Source organism: Somniosus microcephalus, chromosome 5, assembly GCF_052327205.1.
Source record: "Somniosus microcephalus isolate GS21.2 chromosome 5, FLI_Smic_1.0, whole genome shotgun sequence".
Classification (NCBI taxonomy): Eukaryota; Metazoa; Chordata; class Chondrichthyes; order Squaliformes; family Somniosidae; genus Somniosus; species Somniosus microcephalus.
The window spans coordinates 29,545,521-29,560,832 of NC_140991.1; the positions used below are offsets into that span (position 1 = coordinate 29,545,521).

Consider the following 15,312-nt stretch of genomic DNA (forward strand, 5'->3'; position numbering starts at 1 on the left):
GGCTAATGGCGGGGCCATTCGGTCCTTCGGAAGCCGGCGGGTCCAGGTGTGCTTCGGCGGCCAGCGGTTTTACTGGGATTTCATCACGGCCAAAGTCTCTCAAGCCATCCTCGGGGCGGATTTTTTGTGCGCCAACGGCCTCCTGGTGGATGTACGGCACCGCCGGTTGATCAATGCGGCCACTTTTCACTCCATCCCGTGCTACCGCGGTAACACCGTAGCGCGCACGGTCTCCTGCATGTCCCCACCTCCGGATGACTTCACTCGCCTCCTCGGAGATTTCCCAGACCTGACCAGATCCACTTTCTCTTCCACGGCCACGAAACATGGTGTCGAACATCGCATCACCATTACTGGCTCCCCGGTCTACGCACGGGCCTGGCGCCTCGAACCTGGCAAGCTCGCGGCTGCGAAAGCGGAGTTCGACACGATGGAGCAGCTAGGGATTATTCGCCGGTCGAATAGTCCCTGGTCTTCGCCTCTCCACATTGTTCCGAAACCTGACGGCGGATGGTGGCCTTGCAGCGACTACCGACGCCTGAACGACGCCACTACTCCTGATCGGTACCCGATCCCTCATATTCAGGATTTCTCTGCACATTTGGCGGGAAATACCATTTTTTCAAAAGTCGACCTTGTCCGTGGCTACCAGCAGGTCCCCGTACGCCCGCAAGACGTTCCGAAAACTGCAGTCATCACCCCATTCGGCCTGCTTGAATTTCTGCGGATGCCGTTTGGATTGAAGAACGCTGCACAGGCCTTCCAGCGCTTGATGGACTCCATGCTTCGGGACCTCAAGTTTCTATTCGTCTACCTCGACGACATCCTCATCGCCAGCCCTGATAAAGAGGAGCACATCTGCCATTTGCGCACCCTCTTTAAACACCTCAGTCAACACAGCTTGATCATCAACCCGGCCAAGTGCCAGTTCGGCCTGCAGCAGATTGATTTTTTAGGCCATCGCATCACATCAGACGGCGCAATTCCCCTGCAAACGAAAGTGGAGGCAGTTACTTCGTTCCCGCACCCGCAGTCCGTCAAGGCCCTGCAGGAGTTCCTCGGGATGGTAAATTTTTATCAGCAGTTCGTCCCTAATGCAGCTCTGCTCATGCAGCCCCTGTACGAGGCCCTCAAGGGCAAGTCCGGCAAGGATCCGATCAGCTGGACGGTTGACATGGACCGGGCGTTCGTCGACACGAAAGACGCTTTGGCCAACGCAACTATGCTGGCACACCCGCTGCCAGGTGCAACCATTGCCCTTACCACCGACGCATCAGACTACGCCATCGGCGCATTGCAGGAACAGTGGGTGCATGGGACGTGGCAACCGCTGGCGTTTTTCAGCCGTCAACTATACGGCAAAACGAACGAAAGTACAGCACGTTCGACCGGGAGTTGCTGGCCCTTTTTCTGGCCATCCACCATTTCCGGTTCTTGCTAGAAGGACGTCCGTTCACGGCTTTTGTGGACCATAAGCCACTGACGTTCGCTATGGCCAAGACCGCCGAACCGTGGTCAGCTCGGCAACAACGTCAGTTGACGTTTATCTCAGAATTCACCACTGACATTCAGCATGTGTCCGGTAAGGACAACCTGGTGGCGGATTGCCTCTCCCGCGCGACCGTTCACGCAGTCCAGCTCGGCATCGACTATGCCCTCATGGCTGCGGATCAAGCCTCGGATCCGGAGGTCCAATCTTACAGAACCAACCCTTCTAGCCTCCAAGCGGCCGACGTCAAATTCCATGCCGCGGGCACTACGCTACTCTGCGACGTCTCCGTAAGAGATCCTCGCCCTATCGTCCCGGTCGCCTGGTGCCGAAAAGTTTTTGACGCCATCCACGGGTTGTCGCACCCTGGCATGAAGGCCTCGCAACGGTTGACGTCGTCTAAATTCGTGTGGCGGGGCATGTACATGGATGTTCACGACTGGGCCAACACCTGCGTGGTCTGCTAAAAGGCCAAGGTGCAGCGTCACGTCAAGGCTCCATTGGCCACTTTCGCCGTTCCGGAACGTAGGTTTGATCATGTGCATGTGGACCTGGTGGGGCCACTTCCGCCTTCGCACGGGTTTACTCATCTTCTTACAATGGTGGACCGCACCACTCGATGGATGGAGGCGGTTCCTCTGTCTTCCACCACTTCCGCAGACGTCGCCAGGGCATTCATCTCCTCTTGGGTCGCCCGCTCCGGGGTACCGGCGGACATCTCGTCCGATCGTGGGCCGCAGTTTTCTTCGGAGCTCTGGAATGCTGTGGCTCAGGGGCTCGGCGTCAAGCTACATCGCACCACTGCCTACCAGCCACAGGCGAACGGCCTGTGCGAACGATTCCACAGGTCGCTCAAAGCCGCACTGCGAGCCAGCCTTCAAGGCGCGGGCTGGGTGGACAGGCTTCCATGGGTCCTTTTGGGTCTTCGTACGGCACCTAAAGAAGATCTTCACTCGTCCTCGGCGGAGCTCGTATATGGCCAGCCGCTACGCGTACCAGGGGATTTCCTTCCATCTCCAACAGAGCCATGGTCCGCGTCCCAGCAGCTCATCAGCCACCAGGAGGCAGCCAGGAGTTTCGCTCCAGTGCGTACGTCGCATCACGGCTTGCAGAGCTTCCACGTTCCAGCTGAGCTGAAGAACGCCGACTATGTGTTTATCCGCCACGACGCTCATCGGGACCCGCTCAAACCCCCTTACACTGGTCCTTTCCGTGTGATAGAGCCGGGCGACAAATCTTTTTCAGTCGACGTCGGAGGTAAACCGGACCACATTTCGGTTGACCGGTTGAAGCCGGCTCACTTGGACCTTGACCGCCCAGGCGAAATCGCACAACCGCCGAAACGTGGCCGACCGCCCACAGTCGCCGTGCCGGATCAAACGCAACCGCCCGCCAGCCGTCCATCAGCTTCCACTTCAAGGCTACAGAAGTCGATCTGACAGGCTTGTCAGGCCTCCTCGCCGTTTTAATTTTGCTATTAAAGACAATTCTGGGGGGGCGCATGTGGCGGAGCCACTAAGGGACTCCAATCAATTGTATATAATTCCCTTTAATAATATGTTGGCTACAGCCCGAGTCTGTATCTTTGTTTTCACTGTTTACATGTACAGAGCGCGATCACTTTAATAGCGCAGGCAAACGCGATGACGTCACGCCGTTCATCACGTGATCCCCCACCGGCGGGAAAAACGTGATGACGTCAGCCACGGGCCCGCTCTAGCAGTCCTCGTGGAGCCTCCGAACTGACTAGACCTATATTCGATGTTATCCATTAAACACTGTTACTTTTCATTAAACCTCGTTTATTTGATCGCCTGAGTGGACCTCAGTCTTTTGGATAGGAACTAGACATTCCTACACTATGCTATATAAATGCAAGTCTTTCTTTTTCCAACCCTTTTTACTGTGTCAATTGACTCAGAATTAGCTATTTTCTCAGAGTCTGTTCCACATTGCACTATTGTGTGGGGAGAAATAAAAAGATTTTTTCTCTCAAATGTCTAACTTTGCTTTGGGCTTGTGAATGTTATACTTGTGTCCTTTATGCTGGTGCTCCTTGTCCAATTCTACTAGAGATCTCGCAAAACTAACTTTAATCTGTGAAATCAAACAGTAAGACATTGCACTCATTTGGGTTATGGATTTCTAATCTGAAGCTGAAACGTCAAGATATTAAATGCATGATCTTTTGTAAGTGGCATTTATTAAAACCCATTTTACCACACAAATGTTGTTATGGATAAAAATACAGCATCTGCTGTCATGTCAGCTGACACTTCTTAACCATATGGATCACAGGTTGTAGTGTTCAAACACTCTAACAATAAGCTGTGTGTTTTACACTCCACCCAGACACAGACTGCTGTACTATAACAAGACTTATAACAAATGGCTTCAGGCTTATAATGAGTGAAGATGTTAGGTTACAAAACTTTTGCAATGATAACAAGGCAGGGGGCAGTCCTACTCATTGCTATCAGGAAAGTGCTAAAGAGCAAATTTCACAACTTAAGTTATCTTTCACTGATTTTCTTTAAAAAGACTTGCATTTATATACAGCGCCTTTCACGACCACCGAACGTCTCAAAGCAAAGCTTTACAGTCAATGAAGTACTATTTAAAGTGGAGTCACTGTTGTAATGTGGGAAACGCGAATAAAACGAAAATCATTAAGGGATTCACTGAAGAGGAGGCAAGAAGACAATCTAAACACAAACATGGCATTCAATACACAAATAGCTTTTACTGGTCATGCTTTTTTTCAGCATTAATACACTATAATATATCTGAATCGCTACTCCACTCAGACACATGCAATTCATTTGTGTTTCCATATTAATTCCATGCAAGCAGTTCTCGCACACCACGCTTTGTGCCAGTGAAATGTATTTCCCAGACAGAGAGTACTTTCCAACTTTTAAGAAACCTTTATGGTCACAGAGGGGCATAGTTATGTTAACCCATATGGTGTACATATTTTATAATAATGTAGACAATTGTGTCCAGATCACTGTCTCCCTGCATTTCTGGCATTGTGGCTGGACATCTACACAAAAGTCTGAATTTCCTCCAGATTAATGGTGACAAGTCCAGCAAACAACAACATGCCTCTTACTAGAACTCCATCTCTTCCTCACAGCTGCCACTTCAAGTATGGAACCTTATTGGACCCTGAGCTCATTTATCCCATACGTCCAACCAGTTACTTTCATCATCACAACTTAACTCATCTTTATGCCTAACTCTCCTGCCCCCACCCCTATCATCAAAACCCTAATCCATACTTTTATTACCTCGTGGCTGTACTTCTCCAATGTTCTCCTTGACAGTCAACCTGATCCTACCATTCATAAACTACAGGTTATCCAGAATGCTGTGCCTGTGTCATCACCCGTACTAATAGCCATACCTGTCCCCATCACCTGTACTAATAGCCATACCTGTCCCCATCACCCGTACTAATAGCCATACCTGTCCCCATCACCTGTACTAATAGCCATACCTGTCCCCATCACCCGTACTAATAGCCATACCTGTCCCCATCACCTGTACTAATAGTCATACCTGTCCCCATCACCCGTACTAATAGTCATACCTGTCCCCATCACCTGTACTAATAGTCATACCTGTCCCCATCACCTGTACTAATAGTCATACCTGTCCCCATCACCTGTACTAATAGTCATACCTGTCCCCATCACCTGTACTAATAGTCATACCTGTCCCCATCACCTGTACTAATAGCCATACCTGTCCCCATCACCTGTACTAATAGTCATACCTGTCCCCATCACCTGTACTAATAGCCATACCTGTCCCCATCACCTGTACTAAGTCATACCTGTCCCCATCACCTGTACTAAGTCATACCTGTCCCCATCACCCGTACTAATAGTCATACCTGTCCCCATCACCTGTACTAATAGTCATACCTGTCCCCATCACCTGTACTAGTCATACCTGTCCCCATCACCTGTACTAGTCATGTGTCCCCATCACCTGTACTAAGTCATACCTGTCCCCATCACCTGTACTAATAGTCATACCTGTCCCCATCACCTGTACTAATAGTCATACGTGTCCCCATCACCTGTACTAATAGCCATACCTGTCCCCATCACCTGTACCAATAGCCATACCTGTCCCCATCACCTGTACTAAGTCATACCTGTCCCCATCACCCGTACTAATAGCCATACCTGTCCCCATCACCTGTACTAATAGTCATACCTGTCCCCATCACCTGTACTAATAGCCATACCTGTCCCCATCACCTGTACTAAGTCATACCTGTCCCCATCACCTGTACTAAGTCATACCTGTCCCCATCACCCGTACTAATAGTCATACCTGTCCCCATCACCTGTACTAATAGTCATACCTGTCCCCATCACCTGTACTAGTCATACCTGTCCCCATCACCTGTACTAGTCATGTGTCCCCATCACCTGTACTAAGTCATACCTGTCCCCATCACCTGTACTAATAGTCATACCTGTCCCCATCACCTGTACTAATAGTCATACGTGTCCCCATCACCTGTACTAATAGCCATACCTGTCCCCATCACCTGTACCAATAGCCATACCTGTCCCCATCACCTGTACTAAGTCATACCTGTCCCCATCACCCGTACTAATAGTCATACCTGTCCCCATCACCTGTACTAATAGTCATACCTGTCCCCATCACCTGTACTAATAGTCATACCTGTCCCCATCACCTGTACTAATAGCCATACCTGTCCCCATCACCCGTACTAATAGTCATACCTGTCCCCATCACCTGTACTAATAGTCATACCTGTCCCCATCACCTGTACTAATAGTCATACCTGTCCCCATCACCTGTACTAATAGCCATACCTGTCCCCATCAAGCTCCATCAACTTCCTGTGTCCTAAAGAACTGACTAAGATTCCAGTCTTTACCTTCAAATTCCCCCATGGTCTTGTCCTTTCCTGCTTCCAACCCCATGTCCCTGCAAGTACCCTGGTCCTCCAACAATGGTCTACTTCTCATTCCCTGCTCCTTGACCCCCCATCCTCCAGAGCTCCCTCTTTCAGCATCTCTGCCTTCGAAAAACCGCTTTGAACATGCTCCCTCCTGATCCTCTTCCTCTGGCCCAAAGTGTTCGGTGTCTAACTGCTCTGTATCTAACTGGCCTGTTAAGTGCTTTAATGAGTGCTATATAAATGTTGCTGTTGAATGAGCAGCATGTTAATAATACATTTGTCCAACAGGGCAGCAATTCATGTTGTCTAGTGGTAGAAAAGACCATAGTACCCCCATTTGCAACTTCAGAACTCATGACTTGAGGGTGTTACCCACTCTCACTCTAAGTACACCAATCACCACTACAGAATGTGCTTTCTCCAGTTACTCATTTACGCTGACCTCAACACTCTGCTGGCAAAAAAAAATTAAAAAAATAGTACAGCCTAAAAGCAGCGACATATTCAGCCATATTGACCATGCCAAAGGCTGGTTAATCAATCAGGAAATAGCAAAGGGGATTCCAGCAGCCAATGCTGATTCAGCAAGCTGAGTGGGTACAACATGCCATGGTGTACCCTACCTGAGTGCCTGGAGGAAGGGACCAGAGGTCAGACTCCAGGAGATTAGGAATACTGTGCATCTATACCTGCGGGGGTGAGGACAAGGGCCTGCAGAATGTCAGACAATGAGACAATTCCCACAATGCTTTCTTTCTCATCAACCACGACAAGCCGATGAACCTGAAAGGAGAAAAATTAAAGATGTTTGTAGCAAATACATCAGATGGCGAAATCCACACAAAAAAACTACATTTGACACTGCAGAGCTCATCAGTTATCAGGACAACAGAACCTAAAACGGTTCTTCAGTAAAAGTTCAAGTTCCAGTGAAAAATTAATTCAAAAGGTCTTAAATATACTTCATATTTTCAATAAAATAGTCAACATATTTCTTATTCTTATAAAGGCATGTCAGGTCAAGCACAAGAGAGCTATGAGAATTTAATGGACTCCCATTGTTTAGGGCTGAAGACATTTAAACAGAAATAAACAATTTTTTAAAAATTCATTCACGGGATGTGAGCGTCGCTGGCAAGCTCAGCATTTAATTGACCATTCCTATAAAACTGAGTGGCTTGCTAGGCCATTTCAGAGGGCAGGTAAGAATCAACCACATTGCTGTGGGTCTGAGTCACAGGGAGGATCGATGAAGGGAATGCAATGGATGTTGTCTACATGGATTTTCAAAAGGCGTTTGACAATGTACCACATAGAAGGCTGGTTAACAAAATTGAGGCTCACAGAATAGGTGGGTCAGTGGCAGCTTAGATAAGGAATTGGCTTAAGGATAGAAAACAGCGAGTTGTGGTAAATGGCTGTTTTTCAGACTGGAGGATGGTAGACAGTGGTGTTCCCCAAGAGTCAGTGCTGGGGCCACAGATTTTTTTGATATATATAGTGACTTGGAAATTGGAATACAGAGTAAAATTTCTAAATTTGCCAATGACACCAAACTTGGGGGTGGGGCAAACAGTGAGGATGATACCAATCGACTGCAACAGGACATAGAAAGGCAAGCAGAATGGGCAGACAAGTGGCAGATGGAATTTAATACAGAGAAGTGTGAGGTGATGCATTTTGGCAGAAGGAACAGGGAGAGGCAATATACACTTAATGGCATAGTTTTAAAGAGTGTGCAGGGACAGAGGGACCTGGGAGTTAATGTACATAGGTCCCTGAAGATGGCAGGACATATTGAGAGAGTAGTTAGCAAAGAATATGAGATCTTGGGCTTCATAAATAGAAGTATTGAGTACAAAAGTAGAAAAGTTATGCTGAACCTTTATAAAGCGCTGGTTAGACCACAACTGGAGTACTGCATCCAGTTCTGGTCACCACACTTTAGGAAGGATGTGAAGGCCCTTGAGAGGGTACAGAGGAGATTTACCAGAATGGTTCTGGGGATGGGAGATCTTAGCTACAAGGAAAGGTTGGAGAAGCTGGATTTGTTTTCATTAGGGCAAAGGAGGTTGAGGGGTGATTTGATAGAGGTGTACAAGACTTTAACGGGTTTGGCTAGGCTAGACAGGGAAAGGCTGTTCCCACTAGTTGATGGTACAAGGACTCGGGGACACAGATTTAAGGTTTTGGGCAAGAGATACAGGGGGGATGTGAGAAAAAACTTTTTTTTTTTTTTTTTTTTTTTTTTTTTGCAGTGAATGGTGAGGACCTGGAACTCGCTGCCGACGGAAGTGGTGGAAGCGGAGACACTCAATGTTTTCAAGGGGAGACTGGATAGGCACTTGAGGGAAATAAACTTACAGGGCTACGGGGATAGAGCGGGGGAATGGGACTGACTGGATTGCTCTACAGAGAGCCGGCACGGACTCGATGGGCCGAATGGCCTCCTTCTGTGTCGTTATGACTCTATGAAATATAGGCCAGACCGGGTAAGGATGGCACACTTCCTTCCCTAAAGGACATTAGTGAACCAGATGGGTTTTTACGATAATCCAGTAGTTACATGGTCACCATTACGGATACTAGCTTTTTATTCCAAATTTATTTAATTAACCAAATTTAAATTCCCCAGCTGCCGTGGTAGGATTTGAACTCATGACTCCGGATCAGTATCCAGCAACTCTCTCGGGTATCTGGACTATTACTGGCACATCTTGCAGCTGTCAACAAGTAGTTTCTTGTATTATGCATGCAGCCCTTATTTGGTTATGAATTACGATGCAGATAATTCAATGCATCCTATAGAGTCATCTGGTTTAGACATAAAACATGTTCATGGCTGCCAGATTTAAGCACCATCCACTCTGGGACTCAAGGCTGCAGCCACAGCAGTGAGGGGAAAAAAAGTGTCTTCACTGATATGTTAAAAAGATTCTTTACCACTCAAGCGCAAAGTGCATTTGGAAAAATATCTGTTTTGAAAAAGTGTTACGTGGCAAAATGCAAGATTTGTAACTTATCTTGTCAGTGATTAAAAGCACAATCGTATCAAATTTACCACAATCCGAGAGTGCGAAAATACAGAAAGAAAACACAAGTGTAGCCACCTAGAGGAAATACACTTTCAAAATGTTTTCTATGTACTACACGATATGGGTTACTGGGACTTACCTATGTATGTTCTATATGTTGTATAGAACCTTGGTTAGGCCACACTTGAAGGACTGTGCACAGTTCTGGTCTCCATATTATAAAAAAGATAGAGGCACTGGAGAAGGTTCAAAAGGACTTACTAGAATGATACCAGAACTGAGAGGTTATAGCCATCAGGAAATATTGAACAGGCTGGGGCTCTTTTCTCCAGAAAAAAGACTGAGGGGTGACCTGATTATGAAAGTGTTTAATAGGGTAAACGTAGAGAGGATGTTTCTATTTGCGAGGGAGACCAGAACTAAGGGCCATAAATATAAGATAGTCACTAATAAATCCAATAAGGAATTTGGGAGAAACTTCTTTACCCAGAGAGTGGTTAGAATGTGGAACTCGCTAACACAGGGAGTAGTTGAGGCAACTAACACAGATGCATTTAAGGGGAAGCTGGATAAACACATGAGGGAAAAAATAAATAGAAGGATATACTAATAGGATTAGAAGAGGAGTGGAGCATAAATACCAGCATGGACCAGGTTGGGCAGAATGGCCTGTTTCATGGACCAGGTTGGTAGAATGGCCTGTTTCACGGACCAGTTGGGCAGAATGGCCTGTTTCATGGGCCAGTTGGGCAGAATGGCCTGTTTCATGGACCAGGTTGGCAGAATGGCCTGTTTCATGGGCCAGTTGGGCAGAATGGCCTGTTTCATGGACCAGTTGGGCAGAATGGCCTGTTTCATGGACCAGTTGGGCAGAATGGCCTGTTTCATGGACCAGGTTGGCAGAATGGCCCGTTTCATGGACCAGTTGGGCAGAATGGCCTGTTTTATGGACCAGTTGGGCAGAATGGCCTGTTTCACGGACCAGTTGGGCAGAATGGCCCGTTTCATGGACCAGGTTGGCAGAATGGCCTGTTTCATGGGCCAGTTGGGCAGAATGGCCTGTTTCATGGACCAGTTGGGCAGAATGGCCTGTTTCATGGACCAGGTTGGGCAGAATGGCCTGTTTCATGGACCAGTTGGGCAGAATGGCCTGTTTCATGGACCAGTTGGGCAGAATGGCCTGTTTCATGGACCAGGTTGGCAGAATGGCCCGTTTCATGGATCAGTTGGGCAGAATGGCCTGTTTCATGGACCAGTTGGGCAGAATGGCCTGTTTCATGGACCAGTTGGGCAGAATGGCCTGTTTCACGGACCAGTTGGGCAGAATTCGTAACAAAATAGACGAGTTAATGGCACAAATAACTACATATGGGTATGATCTTGTGGCCATTACAGAAACATGGCTGCAGGGTGACAATGCCTGGGAATTAAACATACCAGGTTATTTAACGATCAGGAAGGACAGGCGGGAAGGAAGGGGAGGTGGGGTGGCTATGTTAATAAAGGAAGGAATCACTAATACAGAGAAATGATATTGGGTCAAAAGATCAGGATAATGAAACAGTTTGGGTGGAGATAAGGAATAATAAGGGGAAAAAAACACTAGTGGGCGTAGTCTATAGGCCTCCGAACAGTTGCAACTCTGTTGGACGGAGTATCAATCAGGAAATAGTTGAGGCTTGTAATAAGGGAACATCTATAATTATGGGGGATTTTAACTATCATATTAATTGGACAAATCAAATTGGGCAGGGCTGCCTTGGGGATGAGTTCATTGAGTGTATTAGGGATGGGTTTCTTGAGCAGTATGTAACTGAACCGACCAGGGGGCAAGCAACCTTAGATCTGGTCCTGTGTAACGAGACAGGATTAATTTAAAATGTCCTAGTAAAGGATCCCCTTGGAATGAGTGACCATAACATGGTTGAATTTCATATTCAATTAGAGGGTGAGAAGGTTGGATCTCAAACAAGCGTGCTAAGCTTGAATAAAGGAGACTATGAAGGTATGAGAGCGGAATTGAGTAGAGTGGATTGGGAAAATAGATTAAAGGGTAAGACGATACATGATCAGTGGTGTACATTTAAGGAGTTATTTTACAACTTCCAAAAAAAAAAATATTCCACTGAGAAGAAAAGGGTGTAAAAGAAAAGACAGCCATCCGTGGCTAAGTAAAGAAATTAAGGATAGTATTCGACTAAAAACAAGGGCATATAAGGTAGCCAAATCTAGTGGGAGGATAGAGGATTGGGAAAACTTTAAAAGACAGCAAAAAATAACAAAAAGATTAAGAAAGGGAAGATAGATTATGAAAGTAAATTAGCAAAAAATATAAAAACAGATTGTAAGAGTTTTTATAGTTATATAAAAAGAAAAAGGGTGGCTAAAGTAAATGTTTGTCCCTTAGAGGATGAGACCGGGAAATTAATGGTGGGAAATATGGAGATGGCAAAAACACTGAATGAATATTTTGTATCAGTCTTTACAGTAGAGGACACTAAGAATATCCCAACACTGGACAAACAGGGGGCTATAGGGGGGGAGGAGCTAAACACGATCAAAATCAATAAGGAAGTGGTACTCGGTAAAATAATGGGACTCAAGGCGGATAAATCACCTGGACCTGATGGCTTACATCCTAGGGTCTTGAGGGAAGTGGCGGTAGGGATTGTGGATGCATTGGTAATAATTTTCCAAAACTCCCTGGACTCAGCAAAGGTCCCGGCAGACTGGAAAACTGCTAATGTAACACCCTTATTTAAAAAGGGCAGTAGACAGAAGGCTGGAAACTATAGACCGGTTAGCCTAACATCTGTGGTAGGTAAAATTTTGGAGTCCATTATTAAGGAGACAGTAGCAGACCTACTCGACAAATACTGCCAAAATTGGGCCCTGACAGTAAATCTAAAGAAAACCAACATCATGATTTTTCAAAAAAGGCCCAGATGTCAGGAAAACAAATACCAGTTTACTCTCAGTGATACCATCATAGGACACACTATGAGCTACACTTACCTTGGCCTAATCATTACAGCATCAGGGAGCTTCAGCATAGCAGTGAATGCACTAAAAGAAAAAGCCCGAAGAGCCCTATATGCAATAAAAAGAAAACTCTACAACATCCAAATCCCAATCAAAATCTGGCTCAAAATATTTGATAGTATAATCCTGCCCATTGCGCTGTATGGTAGTGAAGTATGGGGCCCACTCAATCACCATAGCTACACTAAATGGGAAAAACACACAATAGAAGCCCTACATGCAGAATTTTGCCGAAGCATTCTTCGCACCCAAAGGAAAACACCAACAAATGCATGTAGAGCCGAACTAGGCAGATACCCACTGATAATAAACATCCAAAAACGAGCACTAAACTTTCTAAATCACCTCAAATCTAGTTCCCCAGACACCCTTCATTTTAAAGCCCTCCAGACCCAAGAGCTGAACCCAGAAATGAGTCCCCTGAGTCAGTTGTTACTGAAACTAAGTACTCCTACCCAGCCGGACCCTGACCAGTCCCAGACCAACACTGCTCTCCAAACACCAATCCGAGTGAACCAAATCATTAAACAATGCAAAGAAACCTACCTGGAACATTGGAACAAAATAACCAAAAGCCAAAGCAGATTAGAATGTTACCGGGCCCTAAAAAGAGAATATAAACTGGCAGACTATCTCTCGACCATCAGAGACACAAAACAGAGACAGACCCTCACCAGATACAGACTAAGCGACCACCAACTGGCAATTGAAAAAGGAAGATACAAGAAATCCTGGCAACCTAAAGAAAATAGAATATGTGATCACTGTCTGGCCGGCGAGGTTGAGACAGAGGTGCACTTCCTCCTAAAATGCGAAAAATTCAACAAAACAAGAAACATATATTTTGACAAGCTCAGCCTTACAACCCCAGATTTCAAAGAATTGGATGACCTGTCAAAATTAAGAATAGTCCTGGGGGAAGGAGACAGACCATATCTTGGTGCCCAATATGTAACAACATGTCACAGCCTGAGGAACAGTGAGTGACTAACGAGCACACCCATAGCATATATACTCTAAAAATGTTTAAATCAATACCGAATGTACCCAACGACTGTTTAAATTAATACTGAATGTACCCAACGAAGGTCAAAATTGTTTGACACTTACAGAATGTTGGAAACCTGTACTTTTTGTTATGTAAGCTTTGGCAATATGGTTCCCTGTAAACTTTCATGCCAATAAAGCATTTGAATTTGAATTTGAACAGGACATTTGGATAATCATAATTTAATAGGACAAAGTCAGCATGGTTTTATGAAGTGGAAGTCATGTTTGACAAATTTGCTGGAGTTCTTTGAGGAAGTAACATATAGGGTGGATAAAGGGGAACCAGTGGACGTAGTGTATTTAGACTTCCAAAAGGCATTTGACAAGGTGCCACACAAAAGATTATTGCTTAAGATAAAAAATCGCGGGATTGGGGGTAATATTCTGGCATGGATAGAGGATTGGCTATCTAACAGAAGGCAGAGAGTTGGGATAAATGGTTCATTCTCAGACTGGCAATCAGTAACTAGTGGTGTTCCGCAGGGGTCAATGCTGGGTCCCCAACTCTTTACAATCTATATTAACGATTTGGAGGAGGGGACCGAGTGTAACATATCAAAGTTTGCAGATGATACTAAGATGGGAGGGAAAGTAGTGAGTGAGGAGGACATAAAAAACCTGCAAGGGGACATAGACAGGCTAAGTAAGTGGGCAGAGATTTGGCAGATGGAATACAATACTGGAAAGTGTGAGGTTATGCACTTTGGCAGGAAAAATCGTAGAGCAAGTTATTATCTTAATGGCAAGAAACTGGAAAGTACTGAAGTACAAAGGGATCTGGGGGTCCTGGTGCACGAAACTCAAAAGGTTAGTATGCAGGTGCAGCAAGTGATTAAGAAGGCCAATGGAATGTTGGCTTTCATTGGTAGGGGGATAGAATATAAAAATAGGGAGGTATTGCTTCAGTTGTACAAGGTATTGGTGAGACCGCACCTGGAATACTGCATACAGTTTTGGTGTCCATACTTAAGAAAAGACATACTTGCTCTCGAGTCAGTACAAAGAAGGTTCACTCGGTTAATCCCGGGGATGAGGGGATGGACATATGAGGAGAGGTTGAGTAGATTGGGACTCTTACTCATTGGAGTTCAGAAGAATGAGAGGCGATCTTATTGAAACATATAAGGTTGCGAAGGGGTTGGATCGGGTGGATGCGGGGAGGATGTTCCCGATGATGGGTGAAACTAGAACTAGGGGGTATAGTCTTAGAATAAGGGGCTGCTCTTTCAAAACTGAGATGAGGAGGAACTACTTCACTCAGAGGGTGGTAGGTCCATGGAATATGCTGCCCCAAAAAGCTGTAGAAGCTACATCATTACATAAATTTAAAACAGAAATAGACAGTTTCCTAGAAGTAAAGGGAATTAAGGGTTACGGGGAGCAGGCAGGAATTTGGACATGAGTCTAGGTTCGGATCGGACATGGCCCTGTGGGTAGCAGAGCGGGCCCAGGGGTCGTGTAGCCTGATCCTGCTCCTATTTCGTCTGTCTAATTCTGTTAGATTCAGGAGATGGTTCTGTGATAGTAGATTGGTGGTTGGGATCAGATCAGCCATGATCTTATTGAATGGCGGAGCAGGCTCGAGGGGCCGATTGGCCTACTCCTGCTCCTATTTCTTATGTTCTTAATGGCCTAATTCATGGACCAGTTGGGCAGAATGGCCTGTTTCATGGACCAGGTTGGGCAGAATGGCCTGTTTCATGGACCAGGTTGGGCAGAATGGCCTGTTTCATGGACCAGTT

At 46.0% G+C, this 15,312-nt stretch overlaps 1 protein-coding gene across 6 annotated transcripts in view; it reads right to left on the minus strand.

Moving 5' to 3' along the window:
• LOC147116981 (5'-AMP-activated protein kinase subunit gamma-2-like) overlaps nucleotides 1-15,312 on the minus strand; it is a 564,967-nt gene that overhangs the window by 5,872 nt on the left and 543,783 nt on the right. For 4 of the 6 annotated variants that reach the window (XM_085987492.1, XM_085987491.1, XM_085987495.1 and 1 more), the window contains one exon: nucleotides 7,133-7,226. In XM_085987492.1, coding sequence (XP_085843618.1) covers nucleotides 7,133-7,226 — 94 coding nt within the window. Of the gene's footprint in view, nucleotides 1-7,066; nucleotides 7,227-15,312 lie in introns of all 6 variants that reach the window. The other 2 variants (XM_085987493.1, XM_085987494.1) reach the window with 1 other exon arrangement.